General features: G+C 51.8%; 4 protein-coding genes across 14 annotated transcripts; 1 reads left to right on the top strand and 3 right to left on the bottom strand.

The window, feature by feature from the left end:
* The first annotated feature begins 735 nt into the window (after positions 1–735).
* On the top strand, positions 736–3,954 carry Psmc3ip (PSMC3 interacting protein). 2 transcript variants are annotated; one of them, NM_134458.2, is given in 8 exon segments: positions 834–889; positions 973–1,073; positions 1,208–1,297; positions 2,527–2,638; positions 3,085–3,230; positions 3,312–3,365; positions 3,508–3,567; positions 3,639–3,938. In NM_134458.2, coding segments are annotated over 8 exon segments (654 nt in total). In that variant the 5' UTR covers positions 834–855; the 3' UTR covers positions 3,696–3,938.
* On the bottom strand, positions 3,893–8,983 carry Mlx (MAX dimerization protein MLX). 7 transcript variants are annotated; one of them, XM_063269440.1, is made up of 8 exons: positions 8,567–8,974; positions 8,143–8,179; positions 7,615–7,704; positions 7,248–7,354; positions 6,945–7,044; positions 6,667–6,766; positions 5,997–6,198; positions 3,893–5,459 (listed from the first exon to the last, which is right to left on the bottom strand). In XM_063269440.1, the coding sequence occupies exons 1-8, from the start codon at positions 8,606–8,608 to the stop codon at positions 5,451–5,453; spliced, it is 687 nt and encodes a 228-aa protein (XP_063125510.1). In that variant the 5' UTR covers positions 8,609–8,974; the 3' UTR covers positions 3,893–5,450. The 7 variants fall into 7 exon arrangements, with proteins under 7 accessions (XP_063125510.1, XP_006247424.1, XP_017452887.1 ...); XM_006247362.5 differs by having other exon boundaries at positions 3,893–4,943; XM_017597398.3 differs by having other exon boundaries at positions 8,405–8,631.
* Positions 8,984–9,369: 386 nt separating this feature from the next.
* On the bottom strand, positions 9,370–13,650 carry Coasy (Coenzyme A synthase). 4 transcript variants are annotated; one of them, NM_001006954.1, is made up of 10 exons: positions 13,546–13,560; positions 12,529–13,236; positions 11,436–11,650; positions 11,084–11,215; positions 10,791–10,980; positions 10,642–10,706; positions 10,375–10,459; positions 10,108–10,205; positions 9,848–9,994; positions 9,371–9,744 (listed from the first exon to the last, which is right to left on the bottom strand). In NM_001006954.1, exons 2-10 carry the CDS (start codon positions 13,223–13,225, stop codon positions 9,682–9,684), a joined length of 1,692 nt encoding a protein of 563 aa, NP_001006955.1. In that variant the 5' UTR covers positions 13,226–13,236; positions 13,546–13,560; the 3' UTR covers positions 9,371–9,681. The 4 variants fall into 4 exon arrangements, with proteins under 4 accessions (XP_006247338.1, XP_038941544.1, XP_063124807.1 ...); XM_006247276.5 differs by having other exon boundaries at positions 9,370–9,744; positions 12,529–13,650; XM_039085616.2 differs by lacking the exon at positions 12,529–13,236 and having other exon boundaries at positions 9,370–9,744; positions 13,546–13,637.
* A 2,638-nt stretch (positions 13,651–16,288) lies between these two features.
* On the bottom strand, positions 16,289–18,489 carry Hsd17b1 (hydroxysteroid (17-beta) dehydrogenase 1). The gene is given in 6 exon segments (NM_012851.2): positions 16,289–16,957; positions 17,057–17,231; positions 17,618–17,711; positions 17,792–17,971; positions 18,108–18,275; positions 18,354–18,489. Coding segments are annotated over 6 exon segments (1,035 nt in total). The 5' UTR covers positions 18,451–18,489; the 3' UTR covers positions 16,289–16,636.
* Positions 18,490–18,807: the final 318 nt, after the last annotated feature.

Below are 18,807 nucleotides of genomic sequence, written 5' to 3'. Positions count from 1 at the left end.
TCCAGCCTCATCCTTCCACCATTTTAAATTAACCTTGCCCCTTAAACAAGTAGGGACAAATACATGTTCTGAATAATGGCTAATGAAGTTTTAGGCTGAAGGATTGAAAAATTAATATCGTTGTTGCCCTTCCACTGAGCTGCAAGGGACAGCTAGCTGCTCTTTGGTCATCAGCAGACCTCAGAAACTAGAAACATTTATTTCAGGCTCCTCCGGACTGGCCCCTGTGGTCAGGAATGGAAAGCAGCACCTGCCAGGTGTTGCAGCTCGAGATAACTGGAGGCGTCAAGCTTTGTGGCTTGAGTAGCCCCCACTCCTAACCGTCTCTTTTGGGCATTCAAACGACAGTAAGTCTCGAGCGCCCCCTACATGCGACACGAAAACGGGAATCATTAGCGTGCTCGCGTTCACAGCCACCCTCTGACAAAAGTACCAACAGGTCCTACTTCACACGTGAGAAAACTGTCCCACTCCCGTGGATGACTAGCTCTGTGCAACCTTGAGCAGCGTGAGAGTTGACCCCTAAAGTTTTTTCCCGTTCCCACACCACGCGGGTCTAGCTCAAGGTCACGAGTGCTCAAACACAGCCCAACCGGCTCTCGCAGCTTAGAGTGGAAGGGGCCGCTCACCACAGCCAACACTGCGGGCCCAGGAGGCAGCGGTTGACCTGTCGCAAAGGCCGGAGACTTCTAGACCGAGGTTACTAGGCCTACGAGGTCCCGGAAGGTCCCGGCGCTCTTCCGGAAGGCTTCTCCCTCAACCAATCAATATTAGGGTCCCGCCCCCTCACCGGAAGGAGGCGTTTCCCGGAGCAACAGACAGATCCAGATCTCGAGTTTGGTGGCGGGAAAGGCCATGAGTAAAAGCCGGGCCGAAGCTGCGGCTGGAGGTAACGGCAGCGCCCGCAGGACCCGGGAGGCGAGTGGGAGAGTGGGTCGGAGGTGACTCCATCTCCCACCTTGTCTCCCGCAGCCCCCGGGATCGTCCTAAGGTACCTGCAGGAACAAAACCGGCCCTACAGCGCCCAGGACGTGTTCGGGAACCTGCAGAAGGAACATGGACTGGGCAAGGCGGTGAGAACCCCCTTTGTGGGAGTTCCCTCTCCGCTGAACTCCCCTGTTTAGGCTTGGGTCCCGCCTTCCCTGTCACCAACAGGAATTTCCCCTCCCCTGGCTCGCCCAAATTGCTTCACTCTCCCCTCCGCCAGGCGGTGGTGAAGGCACTCGATCAGCTGGCCCAGCAAGGCAAGATCAAAGAGAAGACTTACGGCAAGCAGAAGATATATTTTGCCGATCAGGTGAGAACTCGAGCAGATTAACGTCCACCTGAGAGCCTGTCTGAGAGAATTGACTCTCAGCATTAGGAGTGTTTGAGGCACCTCACAAAATTAATCTGTGCAGTAAAAGGACTTTAGATATCCTTAAGTCAGGTGTGTGCTGCCTGTGATAACCCTTCATCAGTGTTCATGTAAGCTATGGACGACAGAAGACCCTGACTCACAACTCCCAGTCATTTCTACTATCGTTTTTTCTTTTTTTTTTTTTTAAAAGATTTATTTTTTATGTATGTAAACACACTGTCGCTATCTTCAAACACACCAGAAGAGGGCATCAGATCCCATTACAGATGGTTTTGAGCCACCATGCGGTTGCTGGGATTTGAACTCAGGACCTCTGGAAGGGCAGCCAGTGCTCTTAACCTCTGAGCCATCTCTCCAGCCCTATCGTTTTTTCTAGTCCCACCTCTAACATCATTTTCCTCTTTCTCTGCTCCACTACCTTAAATACAATAAACTTTGTATTCTCCCGCCCGGACTTCTCTCAGGGTAATTATTACCCAGGTAATATGAAGTACCAGTATCGATGTGGTCAATGTAGAGTGCTTACTCTCTGCCTGCTAATTGGCTTTCTAGCATTCTTCTGTCATGGAACCACTCTTCTCAAACCAGAGGTTAGAATGTAATTCTTTCTTTTACTTTATACAGCTGACATGTGTGGCTGCTCCTCAATTATATCTGATTACTCCCACCCACCCTCTTTTTTTCAGACTGGCCCTTACTATGTAGCCTCAGGCTGGCTTTTTTTTTTTTTTGCGGTTGTTGCATCTAACCTGTGGTCACTGCTCTCTGTCAGACCCTCTGATCTGAAGTAAAGCACTAAGATCTCATGTTAGATGTTGTATGCAGAAAGAGTGATTTAAATGCAAATCAGGGCCGATAAGATGGCTCAGGAGCTCCACTGTATTTTTAGACTTTCTAAAGCATTTGGTCTCACTAATAAAGCTCTACTCTGCCACTGGGCTATGTGCCCAGCCACTTACTAATGTATAGACAGTCCTCCTGCCTCAGCCTTCCAGGTTGCTGGGGTTATGGGCCTGCACCACTAGCCCCAGGATTCTCTCTCACTATAGGGTTTAAGGATGTACCTGGTTCTTCCATATGTGAATGCTGCCTCCCCGAGATGTGTGTGTGGTTTTTTTTTTCTCTCTGTGCCTCATGAACTCAGCTGTGTTTCTCTTGGCTGGCAGGACCAGTTTGACACAGTGAGTGATGCGGACCTCCACAGTCTGGATGCCAGTATCATGGCCCTCACTGCCAAGGTGCAGGGCTTACAGCAGAGCTGCCGGCACATGGAGGCTGGTAAGACTGGGCCCCTCCAAGCTGCTGTGCTTTGGCGGTCATACATGCTAACAGGATGGTTCCTTGAATGCAACATCCTACTGTAGCTAGGACCCCTCTGCCGGGTACCTACGTTGTTGCATTGAAAGAAGTGCAGAATTAGCTGACTTCTTTTGAGCAAGAAGTCACTGCTCTCCCTGCCACTGGGAGCACACACTGCATACCGCACTCTGCTCAAGCTTAGAAGCCATTGTTGCTGTTAGATGGAGGAGGGAAGAAAACTAGGAAAACAAACTGACTGCTATAAGCCTTTTCCTGAGCTTTTCCAGAATGTGGGGTCCTATTCTAGAGAGGTCCCAGAGCAAGATGGAAGTTGACCTCCCACCTCTGGGAAACAGCTGCTGGGCAAGGCAGAATCCCTTCCTCCCTCCCTCACACCAAGTAACTCGGAAGGCATGTGGTTTCAGAGCTGAAGGAATTAACAAGTGCGCTGACCACTCCTGAGATGCAGACAGAGATTCAGGAGTTGAAGGAGGAGTGTGCTCGCTACACAGAGAGACTGAAAAACATCAAAGCAGCTACCAACCATGTCACTCCAGAAGAGAAGGAGAAGGTGAGCTGGGCGGCTGCAGGCTGCCTGTGCTGTCTGCAGTGAACGAGCACCAGCTCAGACAAGCATGCTCCTTCCTTTCAGGTGTACAGGGAGAGACAGAAGTACTGTAAAGAGTGGAGGAAGCGGAAGAGAATGGTGAGTGGGAATCCCAAGGGTGCTCTCGGAAGCACTGCGGGAAGCGACGGTCACTGGGGAGGTTTGTGTAAAATGGCCTGGCTGGCAGGCAGTTCCTAGTACTGCCACCGCTCATCTCATAGGGGGCTTTGCTTCTTGTCAGACCACAGAGCTGTGCGATGCGATCCTTGAAGGTTACCCCAAGAGCAAGAAGCAGTTCTTTGTAAGTGACTTTCCTCTCTTGCTCCCCTGGGATCTTTGCCCAGGGGACTCTTCACTGCTTTCCTTTCACAGGAAGAAGTTGGGATAGAGACAGATGAAGATCATAATGTTACGCTCCCAGACCCCTGAGGGGCCCTTGATGGAGGTGGGAACAGACCGTCCTGCTTTGGCCACCTTACTGAGGTGGCCTTTTTATTCTTGCTGTTCTCCACCTTTGAGCAGTGGACAGAGGAGCACAGAGGCATAGTGTTAGGTAGAGGCTGCTGGTTAGAAAGGGATGGTCACAATCATTTTGTACAGGCCTCAACAAGGACTTGTAACAATCCTAAAGTATTTGTAATATTTATTGTAATATAATTTGATATAAAAATACTTAATTTCCTCTGGATGATCAAACCTCCCAGATATCAAACCTGGGGAAGGCAGTAGGGAACACGGGATAAAAGTACAGAAAGGGTGTCACACACCAACATTTTGAGAATCCCAAGGTATCACCCTTGCCTGCCCCCAGAAGATTTGGGTATCTTCTGTACCACTTACTCTCTCCCCAGATCCTAGGAGAAATGTAGGCAACACACGCGTGGGGCGGAAACACACATTATGCAGAAGAGGCTGGGGTGCTTTGCAGGTCTGCTAAGAATCTCGGAAAACTGCACGTAACAAAAATGCACTGTTGGTATTTAGAAAATAAATTCAAATATGTAATGCTGCCTTTGGGGAAAGACAGGGCAAGAGCTGATGGGACACTGTTTCCTGTAGCACCCACAGTAGCTGAAGAAGTGGGTGGCAGAATGTGAGGGGCAGCAGGAACCTGGCAGCTCTACCCTGAGCTGGCTAGAATACTCTAGCCTTAACTTAGTATTGACCACACAGCCTTAGCTTATACACAAGGTGGCCTTTTACCCTTCATGCCCATGGGGCTATTTCTTTTTCCTCTAACTTAAGAACTGCCAAAATACCCAAACTTGAGCCAAGTGTTGCCCAAGAGACCAAGCAGAGGCAAACAGTTTCCAAATTGTATATATAGATTGTGAGCAGGAACCCAATGGGTAGAGAAGGGGCTGAGAGGCTCGGGATTCTGAGGTTCCCTGCACAGACTTGCCCTAGATGCTATTCCTGGGAAGGGGAAGGTTGGATAGGCTCAACATTGTAGGCAATATAATAAATTAATCAGAAGCTCAAGTGGGGCTGGGAAAACCAAACACCAAGTAGAAACCAGCTGACTGGTGTGAGGTGTTGCAGTCCAATCTCAGGCCCAGCAGTTCCGTGACCAAACACTCAAGGCCACTTGTTGGCTGCTCTTCGGGTTTCTGGGAACCGTCAGTAGAGTTGGTTTTTCAACTGATGAAGGACACCGATCACAATCTCCCGTAGAGTCTGGAAAGGCAGTGCTCAGGTGACACACGAGCCTGTAAGACACCTGCCTAGACTGGCCGTGCTCTTGAAGGCACTCAAAACAGTCACCCAAGTATTGGCAGCCTGGTGGAGCACTGCCTAGCACTCAGGAAGGGCTGGTGAGATGACTCAGCAGGAAAGCCTCTTGCATGCAGGCCTGGTCACTGGGGCTCAGTTCGTGGAGCCCACAGGAAGTGGGAGGAAAGTTGCCTCTGACCTCCCTCACTAAATAAGTTGTTTATTTGGGGAGGGGAGTTGCTAGAGAGAGATGTCTCAGTATCAAGAGTACTTGCTGCTCTTGAAGAGGACCCAGGTCCTGTTCCCAGCACCCTCTGATGGCTCACAAGCACCTGCAGGTCCAGTTTCAGGGACCCAATGCCCTCTTCTGGCCTCAGGCATCAGGCACACACATGTAGTACACAGATTATATGCAGACAAAATACCCATGTACATAAAGTCCCTGAAATGGAGTGTGGCCTCCTTTTAATTTCAAGATCCCTGAAATAAGATGGAGACAAGGATGAATTTGTCATTGGTATAACTGACCAATGGATATGGCGTTCACTCAAACAGTCCTTAGCCGTTGGCAGTGTTTGTGTAAAGTATTTCACAACGAAAATGTTGAGAAACAAAAGAAAGTAGAAAATCTGAGAAAAAACAGGCCTCAAGAGTAGAAGCCAGCACAGTAAAAAGCCCTGGAGCTGCGGGGGTGGGGGTTGCGGGGTGGGGGCCTCTGGTATCTGCATGCCTCACATTTCTAGACATTTGAAGCTATTGGCTTCCACACAGGGCAGCCAAGGAGTAGAGTAGCTAATGAGTCACCAATGACATGGCCCAAGCTGGACCTGGCACTGAATATTCACACCCTGCTTGCCAGATGAGCCCTTCACTGGGCTAGGCAGCAAAGACAAAGGTACTAAGCTTTGTGGACACCCTGAAGAGACTCTAAGGAAGCCACACTGCTTTTCTGATGGCTTGGACCACTTTGCCTGAAGGTGGCAGAGCCTCAGGCCCCATGACCCGCCTGCCACATACCTGCGGTTCACAGTGTTCTTCAATCCAGCTGAAGACACAGGCTGAGAGCTCCTGGAAGCTGGCCACAGAGATGGAGGCGTTGAAAGACTGGAACAGGGAGTCCATGATGCCTTGAAAGACGTTGAACTTGACCTGGTCAGAGACCTGGTCCTCTCCCTCATGAGGGTTGTCCTGATGTGCCTTCACGATCTGCTCATAGTTCCTGAAAGCATTCAAGCAAATAGGGCTGAAGTGCTGTGGCAACTCAGTCAGCCCTGCAAAGCATGGCAGGATAATCCAGTAGGCCATGCCCACGCCATAAGGGGATCCCTAGAGACCTTTGGGGATACATTCAATATCAGCTAGACACTCCTAAGTCAGAAACGGTGAAACCCCTTGGTTATCCGGGCAGGTGTTTATGTCCTGTATGTGTAGAAGACTGGTGGGGGGGCTGGGGATTTAGCTCAGTGGTAGAGCGCTTACCTAGGAAGCGCAAGGCCCTGGGTTCGGTCCCCAGCTCCGAGAAAAAGAACCAAAAAAAAAAAAAAAAAGACTGGTGGGGGCCGGCCAGCCCTGCCTTACAGCGACTGCCTTGCAGTCAGCGTCACCTACATGCTGTGCTCTCCAGTACAGCCTCTGAGCAAGAGTGCACTAGAGTTGACCTCCGCCCTCAGTTCAGCACCCCTCTTACACTTTCATTATCTTCAAGGCTGTGACGTCCTTGCGCAGGGTGGACACCTCCTCCTCCTGTTTTTTCTTCTCCTTGTGTAAAAACTGGATGTAGTCAATGGCTGGAGTAGGAGCCAAGAGAGGGGTTGGGCACTGAGGAAGTCTGAACCAGGAAGAGGGCTTATTTTGTTTGCCCTTCCCCTATAACCCAACTTTCCCATTCTGGCCACCACACCTGGGTGAGACCAGGCCACTTCCAGCTGCTGCTCCTCCTCCCACCCCCTCTTGCCCTGGACATACTCTTCTGTAGAACGATGGCTTTGCTGAGTTTTTGGGAGCCAATGGAGAAATCCTGCTGCTGGCAAGTAGGGACAATGGTCTGAAGGTCATCATAGCCTCTCTGGAAATAGCAGGGAAATGGGTTTCTTTAGCTCAGGAATAACAAAGGTGAGCACACAATCTTGATACCAGTTCCATGCTCAGAGACTCAAAGCATAGAGGGCTGGAAGGAAAAGGGGCAGGCACAACCAGCCCAGCCCAGCCCCCTGCAGACATCTGGGGATGAAGGGCCAGGGAAGGACCTGGGTACAGGCTTCCAGTCACCTTAATAGCATCCCTCCTCTTCTGTTCAGCCTGAGTGTGCGCACGCCGCCTCCGGTCTTTATAGGACTCCTTGTAGGATTCCTGCTGATAATCGCTGTCCTCATCATCTAAACTCAGGTGGAGGAAGGAGAGGCCACTCACTTTAGGGCACACCAAGTCCAGTTAGCCCACCCTTCCCCAGCTGGGAAACCTGGTGCCCAGATATGTGGAATGGAAAGAACCTAATTATCTCGGATTCGGGGAAAGACCGTGAGACTCAGGCCACCCCCGTGTGGATAGTGGACGGAGCTCCCTATCTAGGAGAGATACTAGAATGATAAGATAGTTAAGTTTTCCCCGGTGTGTGATGGGCTATATTGCTGCCTACCTGTGTTGGGGACAGAAGAGGCACTGGTGGAACCGATGCTATTAGCTCTGGACACTACACTCCCCTTGTGGGTGCTTTCTACAAAAAGCCCTGGAAAAAAGAGGCCTCAATCACTAAAGAGTGCGGAACATTGCTATGACTTCAGGCACATACGGACACAATGGTTTCAAATGCTGACCTCTCCCCATCAACTCCAAAGCCAGCCACCACGGGCCTTCCATTTCATGCTTCAACGCTCCCGTCCCAGTGTCTACACTGCCCACAGGACTTCTATCTGGCTCACAAAGGAGCATCTGGATGCAGTGAGCATGACCAGCTGTCACCTATCATTTCCCCTTCCAGAGCAGAGGAACCAGGTGTGACCCATGGTCGCTTCCTGCCTGTTCTCCAGCTCCACCCTCACTTCTCAAGCCAAGTCCTTGGCGCAGTGACTGTGGACTGTGCTCAGGTGTGGCTGGCAAGACCACAAGAATCTATAGAGCCGAAACGGGTCATTACCGACGTGCAGACAGTTAAGGAGGCACTCACCAGGGTCCAGGCTGTTGTCACTGTAGGCATACTCGACCTGCAGCACCAAGCAAGGAAGAATCTTGTCAAACCTTTGCCTCTAAGAAGGCACGCGCAGTCCGCGAATGCACATACCACGGGTGCAGGGACCACTGAATGGTTAAGCTCAGCCCTGGCTAGGCCGCAGGGGCGCCGCCCCCTCTGTACGCTCCCTACGGTCCCCGCCCCATCTCTCGGACACGACCCCCTCATTCCCGCACACACGCCCGGTTTGTCTCCCCACCTTGGCACAGGCCGGGTGAGAGCTGTCTTCTCTGCAGCCCCGGGGCCTGGACAGCAGGGGAGACTCTGGGGATAGTTGGGGAGCCCCACGTCTTCCGGACCCCCTACGTGCACGAGCCCGACCCGCCCTCCCCTCGCCGGCGTGCGCATCCGCGGAGCTTGCCTTGACCCAAGGGTCCTCCGGAGAGGCGCCCGGCTCCGTCATCGTGGACCTACCGAACCGGAAACAAGCCAGCGGACTGGCCCCCAACCTCCAGGAAGAGGCGAGGCTCAGTCACGTGATCCAAGCCACCAATCCACAACCGCAGTCTTGAGCGGTGCGAAAGCGCTGCGCTTGCGCAGCTCCAGTTGTTAAACGAATATTGGTGGTGGCTAAATTTGCCCAATTCTCATTAATATAGGTAGTGTCAGCCCCTGAGGGTTCCTACCCGCCTCCGAATGAGAATCTTCAATGGGGGCGATTTTCTGTGCAATGGAGCACCTCCAAAAAGATTGTCAGAGGGACTAAAAGTGTAATTAGTTCAGTGATAGAACTGGCGAGAGTGCCCTAGCATCTCAGAAAAAAAAAAAAATCTGAACAGTGTGACACTGTGTACGCACGCGCACAGCTGATCTGCCCTGTAATTGCGGCTGGGTCAAGAACTTCTACATCAAAAAAAAAAAAAAAAAAAAAAAAAAGAACTTCTACATCACATGATCTGACTCAAGGGGACACAGCCACCACCAGCATTGATCTCCCAACATCCAGCAGGTGTCTGACAGGGTGCTTTGTTGAATTAAGTCTTGTAAAAAGCTTTTAAGTTAAACTTCCAGTAAAGTCTATAACATACTCAAAAGCACATAGCTCAGGTGACATTTAATTACAGCACTCCTTGGCTTCCAGCTCAGGCCCTGCCCCTGAATTTGGAGCTTAATGGTCCAAAGATACCTAGAGTCACTGGAGAGGAAACAGAAACCACACAGGCAGCACTTGGAAACATCTTTAATTTAGTTACTGGGTCCAGTCTTCACTACAACCCATAACACTAGTTAGACATCAAATCTCCACCACCAAAAAGCAGACAGAACCCAAGAGGGGGCCGCTCCCCATTGCTGTGTCCTCATTGCTGGCCAAATTCCAGCATGCTAGGCCGACTTCCAAGCTTCTCTCTGTGTCCTGCACAGCTCAGCTTGAAGCCCCTGAGGCCTGACATAGGGTAAACATCGAGGCCCCCATTCCTCCTCACCATTAGATTTGTTAGTTCCAAGGGCCAGTGTGGCGCCACAGAAAATCCACTGTCAGTTCCTGGTCTGGTGAGCCTTGGGGAGGCGTTTCTGTAGAAGATCCCAAGCCTTTTCCACCTTTGGCCAGTCCAGAACCAGAGAAGACAAGACAGGGTCAGAAACGATAACCACTGAACCTCCCCGTCCCACAACCTAACCTCGTCTTTCCCTTTGCACCAACCTGGCGCTGTGTGACATGTGATTCCCACAAGGTGCACAGAACCACGTGGCTCTGCTCTACCAGCTGCTGCCCACTCATCTGGTTCTGCAGCCGGCTTTGAGCGGCTGCCTCACTCAGTCCATCCCTCTCAACAATGCGACGTACAGCCTGGGCACGGATGACAGACAGACTGGTCTGGAAGGGCCCCAGCCCCGTCTACTGGGTCAGAGCAGGAAACTGTCTGCAGTGGGCTCAGATGGGGCGGAGTGGGGTTCAGATACCTCAGACTCAGGGATGACGACGGTCCACACCTCGTGTACCATATTCTGCCAGCCAGCTTCAAGCAGCATAGCAGCATCAATCACACACAGAGTCTTTCCTGTGGGGAAACGCTAGTCACTGCCAGCAGCACCTTACACTGGCTACCGGTTAGTGCACCAAATGCAGTCCTATGTGGTGAATGGTCTGCCTGGGGCCAAGGAAGATCCCACAGGGTGTTGCTGCTTCACTGTCCCACTTTGGCTGCTCCCGTCATCCCTCCCACTCACCCTTAGCCACAGCCACATCCATCTCCTCTCGGGCCAGCTTTGCGATAACTGGCCACACAATATCTGTGAGCATCTTCAGCTGCTTCTGGGGAGGGGGACAGAGGGAGTGGGCAGAGGTTAACTTTCCTGAGTAATACAGCTGGGAGGTGGGGGTAGGAGCAGAAGAGCAGAGGACTGACTTCCTGTACCAGACTAGGGAGTCCACTGGATCCCGCCCATCTATGTGGTGGCAGCAGCTGAAGAACTCTGGAGGAGGTGTGCGCTCACCTTATTCCCAAACACCCGGCTGCCTAGGACCTTCCTATTGATGGTCCCATCTTGATGGAGAATATCTGGGTGACAGAGAAAGAAGGCTAAGCAAAGACATCACGCCATCGTCTCACCTCAGGACATTTTCAGTCTTCTCCGGTTAGTACCTGTTCCAAAGGCCTCCACCACAGGCTGGTAGGCAGGGCCCCCGGGAGCATAGGCCCGGTGGCCCAGATGGTCACTGTCAATGATGTATGCCCCCAAGTTCTTCAGCCGCTGAGCCACTGAGCTTTTCCCAGAGCCGCTGATGCCTGTCAGCCCCAGCACATAGATACCTGACGGGAGCTCGGGCCTCTCCTAAAGACAGGCAAAAGGGAAGGAATCTCAGCTTCCAATGGATGGCCTATTTCTAGCTTCAGCACTTCATCAGCCCAGCCAGTGAGGAGGAGGAGAGGCTTACATTCGGAGGCTGAAGCAGGTTTCCCAGAATTCGCTGGCGAAAGCTGGAGGAGCTGACCTTTTCCTCCTCGTTTTCCTTGTGACTCTGGTCCTTCAGCAGCTGTATCTGGTATAAGGCGAGCTCCTCTTTGCCCTGAGGTAAAGGGAGAAGGAGGAAAGGGGTGAGAGATAGGAGAATGAACCTGGAGCCCCAATCTGTCCTTTACTTCCCCCTCTCTTTCTCCAGCTCCACAGACAAGTTCCTTCTGGCTTCTCCTCCCAACCCCCAGCCCTCCCTTCCCTGCTCTGGGACCACAGTACTTCTCACAGGCCTCCCCCTCCTATTCCCTTTGCCAGACTCCTTCAGGAGTTACATTCTCAAGGCGGAAGCGGTTGACGGCCATCCCCCCACGGTAGGTCTCCTCGCTGACCACCAGGAACTCCAAAGTGGGGTCAGACCCAGCAGGCCCATAGGGATCCAGCAGGGGGATGAGTTCAAAAGTCAGGGAGGGCTTGATGTCCACCAGGAACTCATTCAGATGCCCCACACGCTCTGAATAAGGCTGGAGCAGCTCAGGGAGCAACTTGCCTGAGGAAGGAGCAGGAACAACAGTGAGAATTTCCACTGGGGGAGATGTGCGGGCCCATTTGGGGAAGAGTGTCCCAAGCACTGAAATCTTCCCAACAGTGGCAACAAGAAAGGGTGAAACGGGGACAGGTTGGGGGACAGAGGGAGAAACAAGCATCACACTCACCGAGAGGTCTGCTATGTACCCCAAGAACAAGCTAAGAAATGCTTACAGAGCAGCAGTACCAGTAGGTATTAACTGGTGGAAAACCCCAAGAACTACTCTATTCTTTTTTTTTTTTTTTTTTTTTTTTGGTTCTTTTTTTTTCGGAGCTGGGGACCGAACCCAGGGTACTCTATTCTTAAGAATCCCTTCACTGGGGGTTGGGGATTTAGCTCAGTGGTAGAGCGCTTGCCTAGCAAGCGCAAGGCCCTGGGTTCGGTCTCCAGCTCTGAAAAAAAGGAAAAAAAAAAAAAAAGAATCCCTTCACTGGGGGTTGGGGATTTAGCTCAGTGGTAGAGCTCTTACCTAGCAAGCACAAGGCCCTGGGTTCGGTCCCCAGCTCCGGAAAACAAAACAAAACAAAACAAAGAAAGAATCCCTTCACTGTTCACAGCAGTACTGGGTCACCCACAATCATCTCCTATCCATTTATTCTCAGCATTTCTAACCTCTGAGTCGATCACTTGGACAACCACAAAGTGCAGATTTCTTGGTTCCCATTGGATACCACATGTATTCATTTAACAAAAGTCTCTTAGCAAAAACAGAGTGTTAGGCATTGTGGCATTTTGGAAGGGTGTGAAGCAGCCCTACCCTTCCTTGATCTTGGCACCAGGGAAGACAAAAAATGTGATAGGTGTCTTCCATTGCCCTAATCCAGGGTCCCTTCACTCACTCTTCAACAGATCTTTGTCCGCTACTCCCACCACAAGCTGCTCCTGGGCCAGTACACATGCAACACTGAGCAACACTTTGTGGGCATTGTGCAAGCGGTCAAAAGTGCCACCCACGGCCCCACGGCGGTAGCCACGCACAGGCTGCCTCGGAGATCTGGCCACCGGGGAAGCTGGCCTTATGGTGGAGGGTAAGAGGGCATTCGGGAGTTCCAAAGGCATCTCTCCAGTCCCATAATCCGGATACAGCAATACGGAAGACAACTGTGGAGAACAGCTGTAGCAGCTGGTGGCATAACGCTCTAGCTGTTGTTTAACAGGGTTGTACTGGCTCCCATCCAGGGTCTGGAAGTCCGTCAGAACTACTTCTGGAGGGTGGGCCAGATTCTGGACTGAGGAAAGCACAGGGATTAAGGTACTCTTGGTTTGGATATTGGTCAGTAGAATTCTGACGTCCAGGTGCCTGTGCAGGTCGGCACCAGTGTAGAGGTGCGTGATGAAATCCAGAACCTCAAATGTGGCCTGCACAGGGCTGGGCTGGGGCTGAGCGGGTCCCCCCAGGTTCATGCCCGGCTGCAGGTGCACATAGAGGGTGTGATTCACCAGGTGTGACGCCGAGGTCAGGATGGGAGGCAGGCGTGCGGCCAGGGTGGCCAGCGGCGTTGTCAGCACCAGGAGGCCTGAGCGGAATACGGCCATGCTATCCAGGCCTGCAGACAGTCAGGGAGACGAAGCGAGAGTGACTAGGCGGGCTGAGGCCGAGGCCTGCAGGGGAACTCGGACGCAGGAGGAGGGACCTGGAGCAGGGCAGGGGGCCGTTCGCTGATAGAAACCGGAATCCTGGCAGGGAGAACCGACCAGGAACCCCTGAGTCATGGGACTGGGGCTTCAGGGATCCTAGCCCCTCTTGTTAAGCTGAACCAGCATCTGCGAAGACTCGGAGGCGGGGACTAGAGGGAATGCCGTGGCTCGGGCTGCTTTCCCTACTCACTGAGCTCGGGGATTTTGCTTCTACTTACACCGCCGAGGAGGCGTCCTAGGCTGCGGCCCGGAAGCACTACCCTCAAGCCTCAAAGCACGGCGCTACGGGAACTCAGAGTAATCAAACAATGCAACTCCAAGAGACTCCTGGGGCGGGGCGCGGAGGGCGGGGCGCGGAGGCTACGGGGATGAGTAAAACCCTGGCACCGGATCTTCTTAGACGCAAGCGGGCAGAGCGGATTGCAAAGCTCATTTCGCGTATTCCTGGTGTTCTTTGCTTCCTCCAGTTTGCTAGGAGGCGGCGGCAAAGCCAGGACTGCGGACAGTCTGATGACTTTGTTGTGCTTGCTCTGGGTCAGGGTTCCCAGCGAAGCTACTGGATATCTCTACCCGCATCATCATTTCACACACGGGAAATTGGTTTTCTGAGTATTTTGGAAAGAGGCAAAGTCTGGTGCCTTCTATAGAATTCTCGGGGCTGGGGATTTAGCTCAGGGGCTGGGGATTTAGCTCAGTGGTAGTGCGCTTACCTAGGAAGCGCAAGGCCCTGGGTTCGGTCCCCAGCTCCGAAAAAAAAAACCAAAAAAAAAAAAAAAAAAAAAAAAGAATTCTCTGGGAATCATGTAACCCTGTGCTTAGGTTTGCAAAGATAGTTCAGTAGCGCTTCGGGGATCTCTGGCCCCCTGGGGGTGAAGGGTTGGAAGGAAGAAGACCTAGAGGACAGGATTCGCAGAGAAGTTAATGAGGACTGAAAGTTAAGTTGGTAGTCGTGGGCATGGAGGGAAAGCCAGACACCCGTCAGAAAATATCTCAGGCCCACGGAGATCACAAAACAGAAAGCAAGCCCGCATCAAGATTCCTGTAAAGGGCCGAGCGCTGATGTGCGATCCCAGAAGCATCGCTGCAAGTTTGAGATCAGCCCGAGTTACATAGCAAGGTCCTGGACTGGAGAGGGTGGGAGTGCTGCAGCCAGACAAGAGGAGAAGAGACACTTGTGCTGTGGTCAGGAAATGTGGCCTTGTAAAGTAACTAATTTGTTAAGGAATCAAGCGGGTTGCAGGAGACAGTTCAAACTGGATTTTAGAGAGGTGTTTAAGGGAATCAAAGCAAGCCTTAGTCTTACAGTTGGCACGGTTACATTTTTTTATTTGCTAGTTTGTTTGTTTGTTTGTTTGTTTTTGAAACAGAATCTCACTGTGTAGCCCACACAGCGTTGCTTTTATTAAGTAAGTGTCTATTTAGGGCACTGTTCTAGGTAGAAAGGACAGAACAGAGAACAAAGTTCACTGAAGTAGATTAGTGAAGGGCTTGAATAAATAATAAATCCAGAATACGTTTGGTGGTGATCAGTCAATAAAGAAGATTAAAACAGATGGAAAGATCCATGCTGGAGTGGAAGGGATACTTGTTTAAGTTGGGTAGCTCAGGAAAATAGCAAAGACCTGACAACCCAATACGGTCATAGTCCAGGGAAAGTGAACCAGTTAAAAGCAAGTGTCATGGGCTGGAGAGATGGCTCAGTGGTTAGGAGCGCTGACTGCTCTTCCACAGGTCCTGAGTTCAATTCCCAGCAACCACATGGTGGCTCACAACCATCTGTAATGGGTTCTGATGCCCTCTTCTGGTGTGTCTGAAGACAGCTACAGTGTACTCATATAAATAAAATAAATCTTTAAAAAAAAAAAAAAAAAGCAAGTGTCATAGCCGGGTGCTGGTGGTGCATACCTTTGATTTCAGCACTAAGGAGGCAGAAGCAGGCACAGTTTGAGGCTGGCCTGGTCTACAGTTTCAGTTCCAGGACAGCCAGGGCTACAGAGAAACCTTGTCTCAAAAAGCAAACACAAACAAGTAACAACAAAAACAACTGTTGGGCTGGAGAGATGGCTCAGCGGTTAAGAGCACTGACTGCTCTTCCAGAGGTCCTGAGTTCAATTCCCAGCAACCACAAGGTGGCTCACAACATCTGTAATGCCCTCTTCTGGCCTGCAGGCATACATGCCGGCAGAAAGTTATATGATGTTTTCATAATAAAAACAACAACAAAAACAACAACAGTCAGCAAAGCTTTTTCGGAGGCCATGAGAGAAGACGACGCGTATACAGATGAAGAAGATGGCATAAGAGGACAGAAAGGAAGCAGGGGCTCATGGAAAAAAGCCCAGGGAACCCCATTCAGATCCCCAGAACCCAGGTGTTCCCTTGGTGTCTTCTTGTAATGCCAGCACTAGGGTGACAGAGACCTAGGATCCTTGGGGACAAGCTGTTAGTCTAGACAATCTGGAAGCATAAGCTCCCAGGCCAGTGAGACCCCGAGTCAACAAATAAGGAGCAAGTCAAGACTCCTGACTTTAACTGTGGACCTCCACAGGTGCACACATATATCTACACGCGTGCGCACACACACACACACACACACACACACACACACACACACCACCTGCCCATATACATGGGAACAAGGATTGTGTGTTAGTGGTGGGGACCACAAGCCTAGACCTGGTTCCACAAGAGGAGGACAGAGAATTAGACATTTCAGTCATCCTCAGCAACATAGCAGGTTCAAGGCCAGCCTGGGCTACATAAGACACTATTCAACCAAACTCAGTGGTGGTTATTAAAGCCCATCCCAACCTGCCGCCGGCTTATGGGTTAGAAGCACTTCCAGTTCAAGCCTGAGTTCAATCCCTGAACCCAATGGTGGAAGAGGAAACAAACTTGTCACCTGATCTCTGTACTCTGTGTGATGATAGAATGTGCCCCCCTCCACACCATGCAGGATAATAATAATTAATAAGTACATTTATTGGAAGGAAAAACCCTTAACCTTGACTACAGCCCTCTTTTTTTTTTTAGGTTTTTTTTCCCCCTGGAGCTGGGGACCGAACCCAGGGCCTTGCACTTCCTAGGCAAGCGCTCTACCACTGAGCTAAATCCCCAACCCCGACTACAGCCCTCTTATCTTGACCCATGATGATGTTTGCACTATTTCAAATGATTCTGAGAAGTGTGCGGTTGCACACAGAAGGAGAAGCAGGTGGATCTTTATGAGTTACAGTTCAGACAGGGCTACATAGTGAAACCTTGTCTTAAAACAAAACACATTCTAAAATAATAAAAAGAGATTCTAGCTTAGATCTTTTGCTGGTAACATGATTTGTTCTGACCCGGTTTATCTGATGCAGACCATCCCAATTCAGCTGTCACCCTAGGGATTGCACACTCGGGGAGACAAATGAGGGCTCTGGGGGGCGTGTCTGGATCCCCTGAAACTTGGGCCCCAGCCTTGGCACCCTCCTGGACCTGCAGATCAGAGAAGGCCTCGCGGTGCATGGCTTCGACGTAGCTGCTGCCACTGGGGTCCTCTGTGCGCATTCGGGCCAGCGGCAGGAAGCGGTTTGTGGAGAAGTAGCGCAGCGCAGGCTGCGGGGCTCGCATCGCAGTCAAGAAGAGCTGAAGCGGGAAGAGCAGCATGTGTCTGCCGGGCACCCCTGGGGTTGTATCACCACGCCCCACCCACAGACTGCGCCCCGAGACCCCGTTTGCACCCACCTCCGTCACCTCCTCTGGGTCCTGCGCCTCGCTCAGGGCTTGCTCATAACCACGCTGATAGTGGGCAAAGAGGTGGCGGGTCTGGGCATCTGCTCGCTCCAGAGCCCCGCCCGGGCCGCCCTCCAGCTTTTCATGGAAGGCTGTGTGCACTGCCCCGCACTCGATGAGGCTCACGCTGAGGGGAAGGGGTGAGGGCAACAGCGACTGGTTAGGGGCGGGGACCACAAGCTTGGCCCTAGTTCCGCAAAGGGAAGACACCGAAAGGGGACTGAACGCTGGAAGCAGATACTGGCAGAACCATAGCGCTGGCAGAGTCGAGAGCTGCTATGGAAGAGCTCCCGTGTCCATTTGGGGCCCAGTCACCTACTCGGTCTGTTTACTCATCCCAGTATGCCTTAAGAGCTAGGGTGGCTTGTGAAGTGAGTTAACCTGTGCCAAGCGCCCTGTAGAGTGTCTAGCACACATCATGAATTGGAGAAGGAGGGCCAGAGGCAGAGCATTTGCAAGATCTGGTGCTGGGGTTCTCAAGCTACAGAGGGTTCTGGAGAGCTGGTGACTCACTGGACTCCAAAGAGCGGCAGCAGGATCGCCAGACTCTCGCACAGACCTTCGAGCGCAAACTTGCTGGCACAGTACACTTCGTGGAATGGCAGCCCTAGAAAGGGAGACAAAGTTGCAGAGGCCCCGCGGCTCCTCACTCTACTCAGAACCCCTTACTCTGTCCCTTTTGCTCACCCATCAAACCTCCCACACTCGCAGTCACCAGCACACGCCCGGAGTGGCGCCTTTTCATGTCTGGCAGAAAGGCCTGAAGCATCCGGATGGTCCCAAGAACATTCACATCCAGTACAGCACCCACAGCGTTCAACTCATGCGCTTCCAGCGGCCCGAACAAGCCGCGTCCAGCATTACAGACTGAAGGGAGAGAGAACAGACCCCACTTGTGCACTGCTCTTTCCCCTCCCCCGTCGTCCTCCCATGTCCCCTGAACTCCGGACACAGTTTGGACACTGGAGGGTAAAGTCCCCTATCACGTTTCAGAGAGGCTCACCCAGTACATCCACTCGACCCTCCGTCACGCATGCCCGGGCAGCAGCCACAGATTCCGAGTCTCTGACATCCAATTCCAGTATCTCCAGGGAGCCAGGAGGGCATCCTTGAGCCCTGGCTGCCTCCAACAATGGTCCCTGTGACTTCAGATCCCGCAATGTGGCATAAACTAAAATTTGGTAGAGGATGAAGATTCATCATTCTGCTCACCTCTGGGGCCTCTCCCCAGATCTTTCCCTTCCTATACCTTTGAAGCTCTGGGAACGGTCGGAAGCCAGACGAACAGCCAAGTGCAGGCCAATTCCAGAAGAGCAACCGGTAATGAGCACTACCGTGGAGTCCATGTGAAAAGGTACTGATGCTCAGAGCATGAAGGGTCCTAGTGGCAGGCTAGGGCTGGGTAATTGCTTGACCCTGCTCCTGCCCACGGTGCCCCCACCCCTTGTTGTGTCTGCTGGCAATCTCAAGGCTGAGTTGGGTCCCTGAAAAGCTTTCCTTAGCCTGGAGTGGGTCAAAGCAAGAGAAAAGGGTTTGTAACACTAAACTACCCTAGTTGGTCAGAGGAAGGGGTACTCTACAAGTAGCAAGCTCTATAGGAAGCAACTTGTTAGGTTCAAACTGAGCAGGCAGATCTGGCCACGGGGAAACTGCTTCTGTTCTTGGAACTTCTTGTTTGGTTTTGAGACAACCAAGTAGACAAA

This window comes from Rattus norvegicus, chromosome 10 (assembly GCF_036323735.1).
Source record: "Rattus norvegicus strain BN/NHsdMcwi chromosome 10, GRCr8, whole genome shotgun sequence".
Lineage (NCBI taxonomy): Eukaryota > Metazoa > Chordata > Mammalia > Rodentia > Muridae > Rattus > Rattus norvegicus.
This window is presented reverse-complemented; position numbering and strand designations above follow the sequence as displayed.

Coding starts and splice junctions, on each gene's coding strand:
- Mlx (NM_001034112.1), bottom strand. CDS start 8,608: ATGACGGAGCCGGGCGCCTCTCCGGAGGACCCTTGGGTCAAGGCAAGC. Junction 8,180..8,404: donor CTCACCCGGCCTGTGCCAAG/GTGGGGAGACAA, acceptor TTGGTGCTGCAG/GTCGAGTATGCCTACAGTGA. Junction 6,767..6,944: donor AGCCATCGTTCTACAGAAGA/GTATGTCCAGGG, acceptor CTCCTACTCCAG/CCATTGACTACATCCAGTTT.
- Psmc3ip (XM_006247249.5), top strand. CDS start 856: ATGAGTAAAAGCCGGGCCGAAGCTGCGGCTGGAG. Junction 1,074..1,207: donor AACATGGACTGGGCAAGGCG/GTGAGAACCCCC, acceptor CCCCTCCGCCAG/GCGGTGGTGAAGGCACTCGA. Junction 3,231..3,311: donor CTCCAGAAGAGAAGGAGAAG/GTGAGCTGGGCG, acceptor CCTTCCTTTCAG/GTGTACAGGGAGAGACAGAA.
- Coasy (XM_006247276.5), bottom strand. CDS start 13,225: ATGGCCGTATTCCGCTCAGGCCTCCTGGTGCTGACAACGCCGCTGGCC. Junction 11,651..12,528: donor GGACAAAGATCTGTTGAAGA/GTGAGTGAAGGG, acceptor CTCCTTCCTCAG/GCAAGTTGCTCCCTGAGCTG. Junction 10,707..10,790: donor GGTGGAGGCCTTTGGAACAG/GTACTAACCGGA, acceptor TCTGTCACCCAG/ATATTCTCCATCAAGATGGG.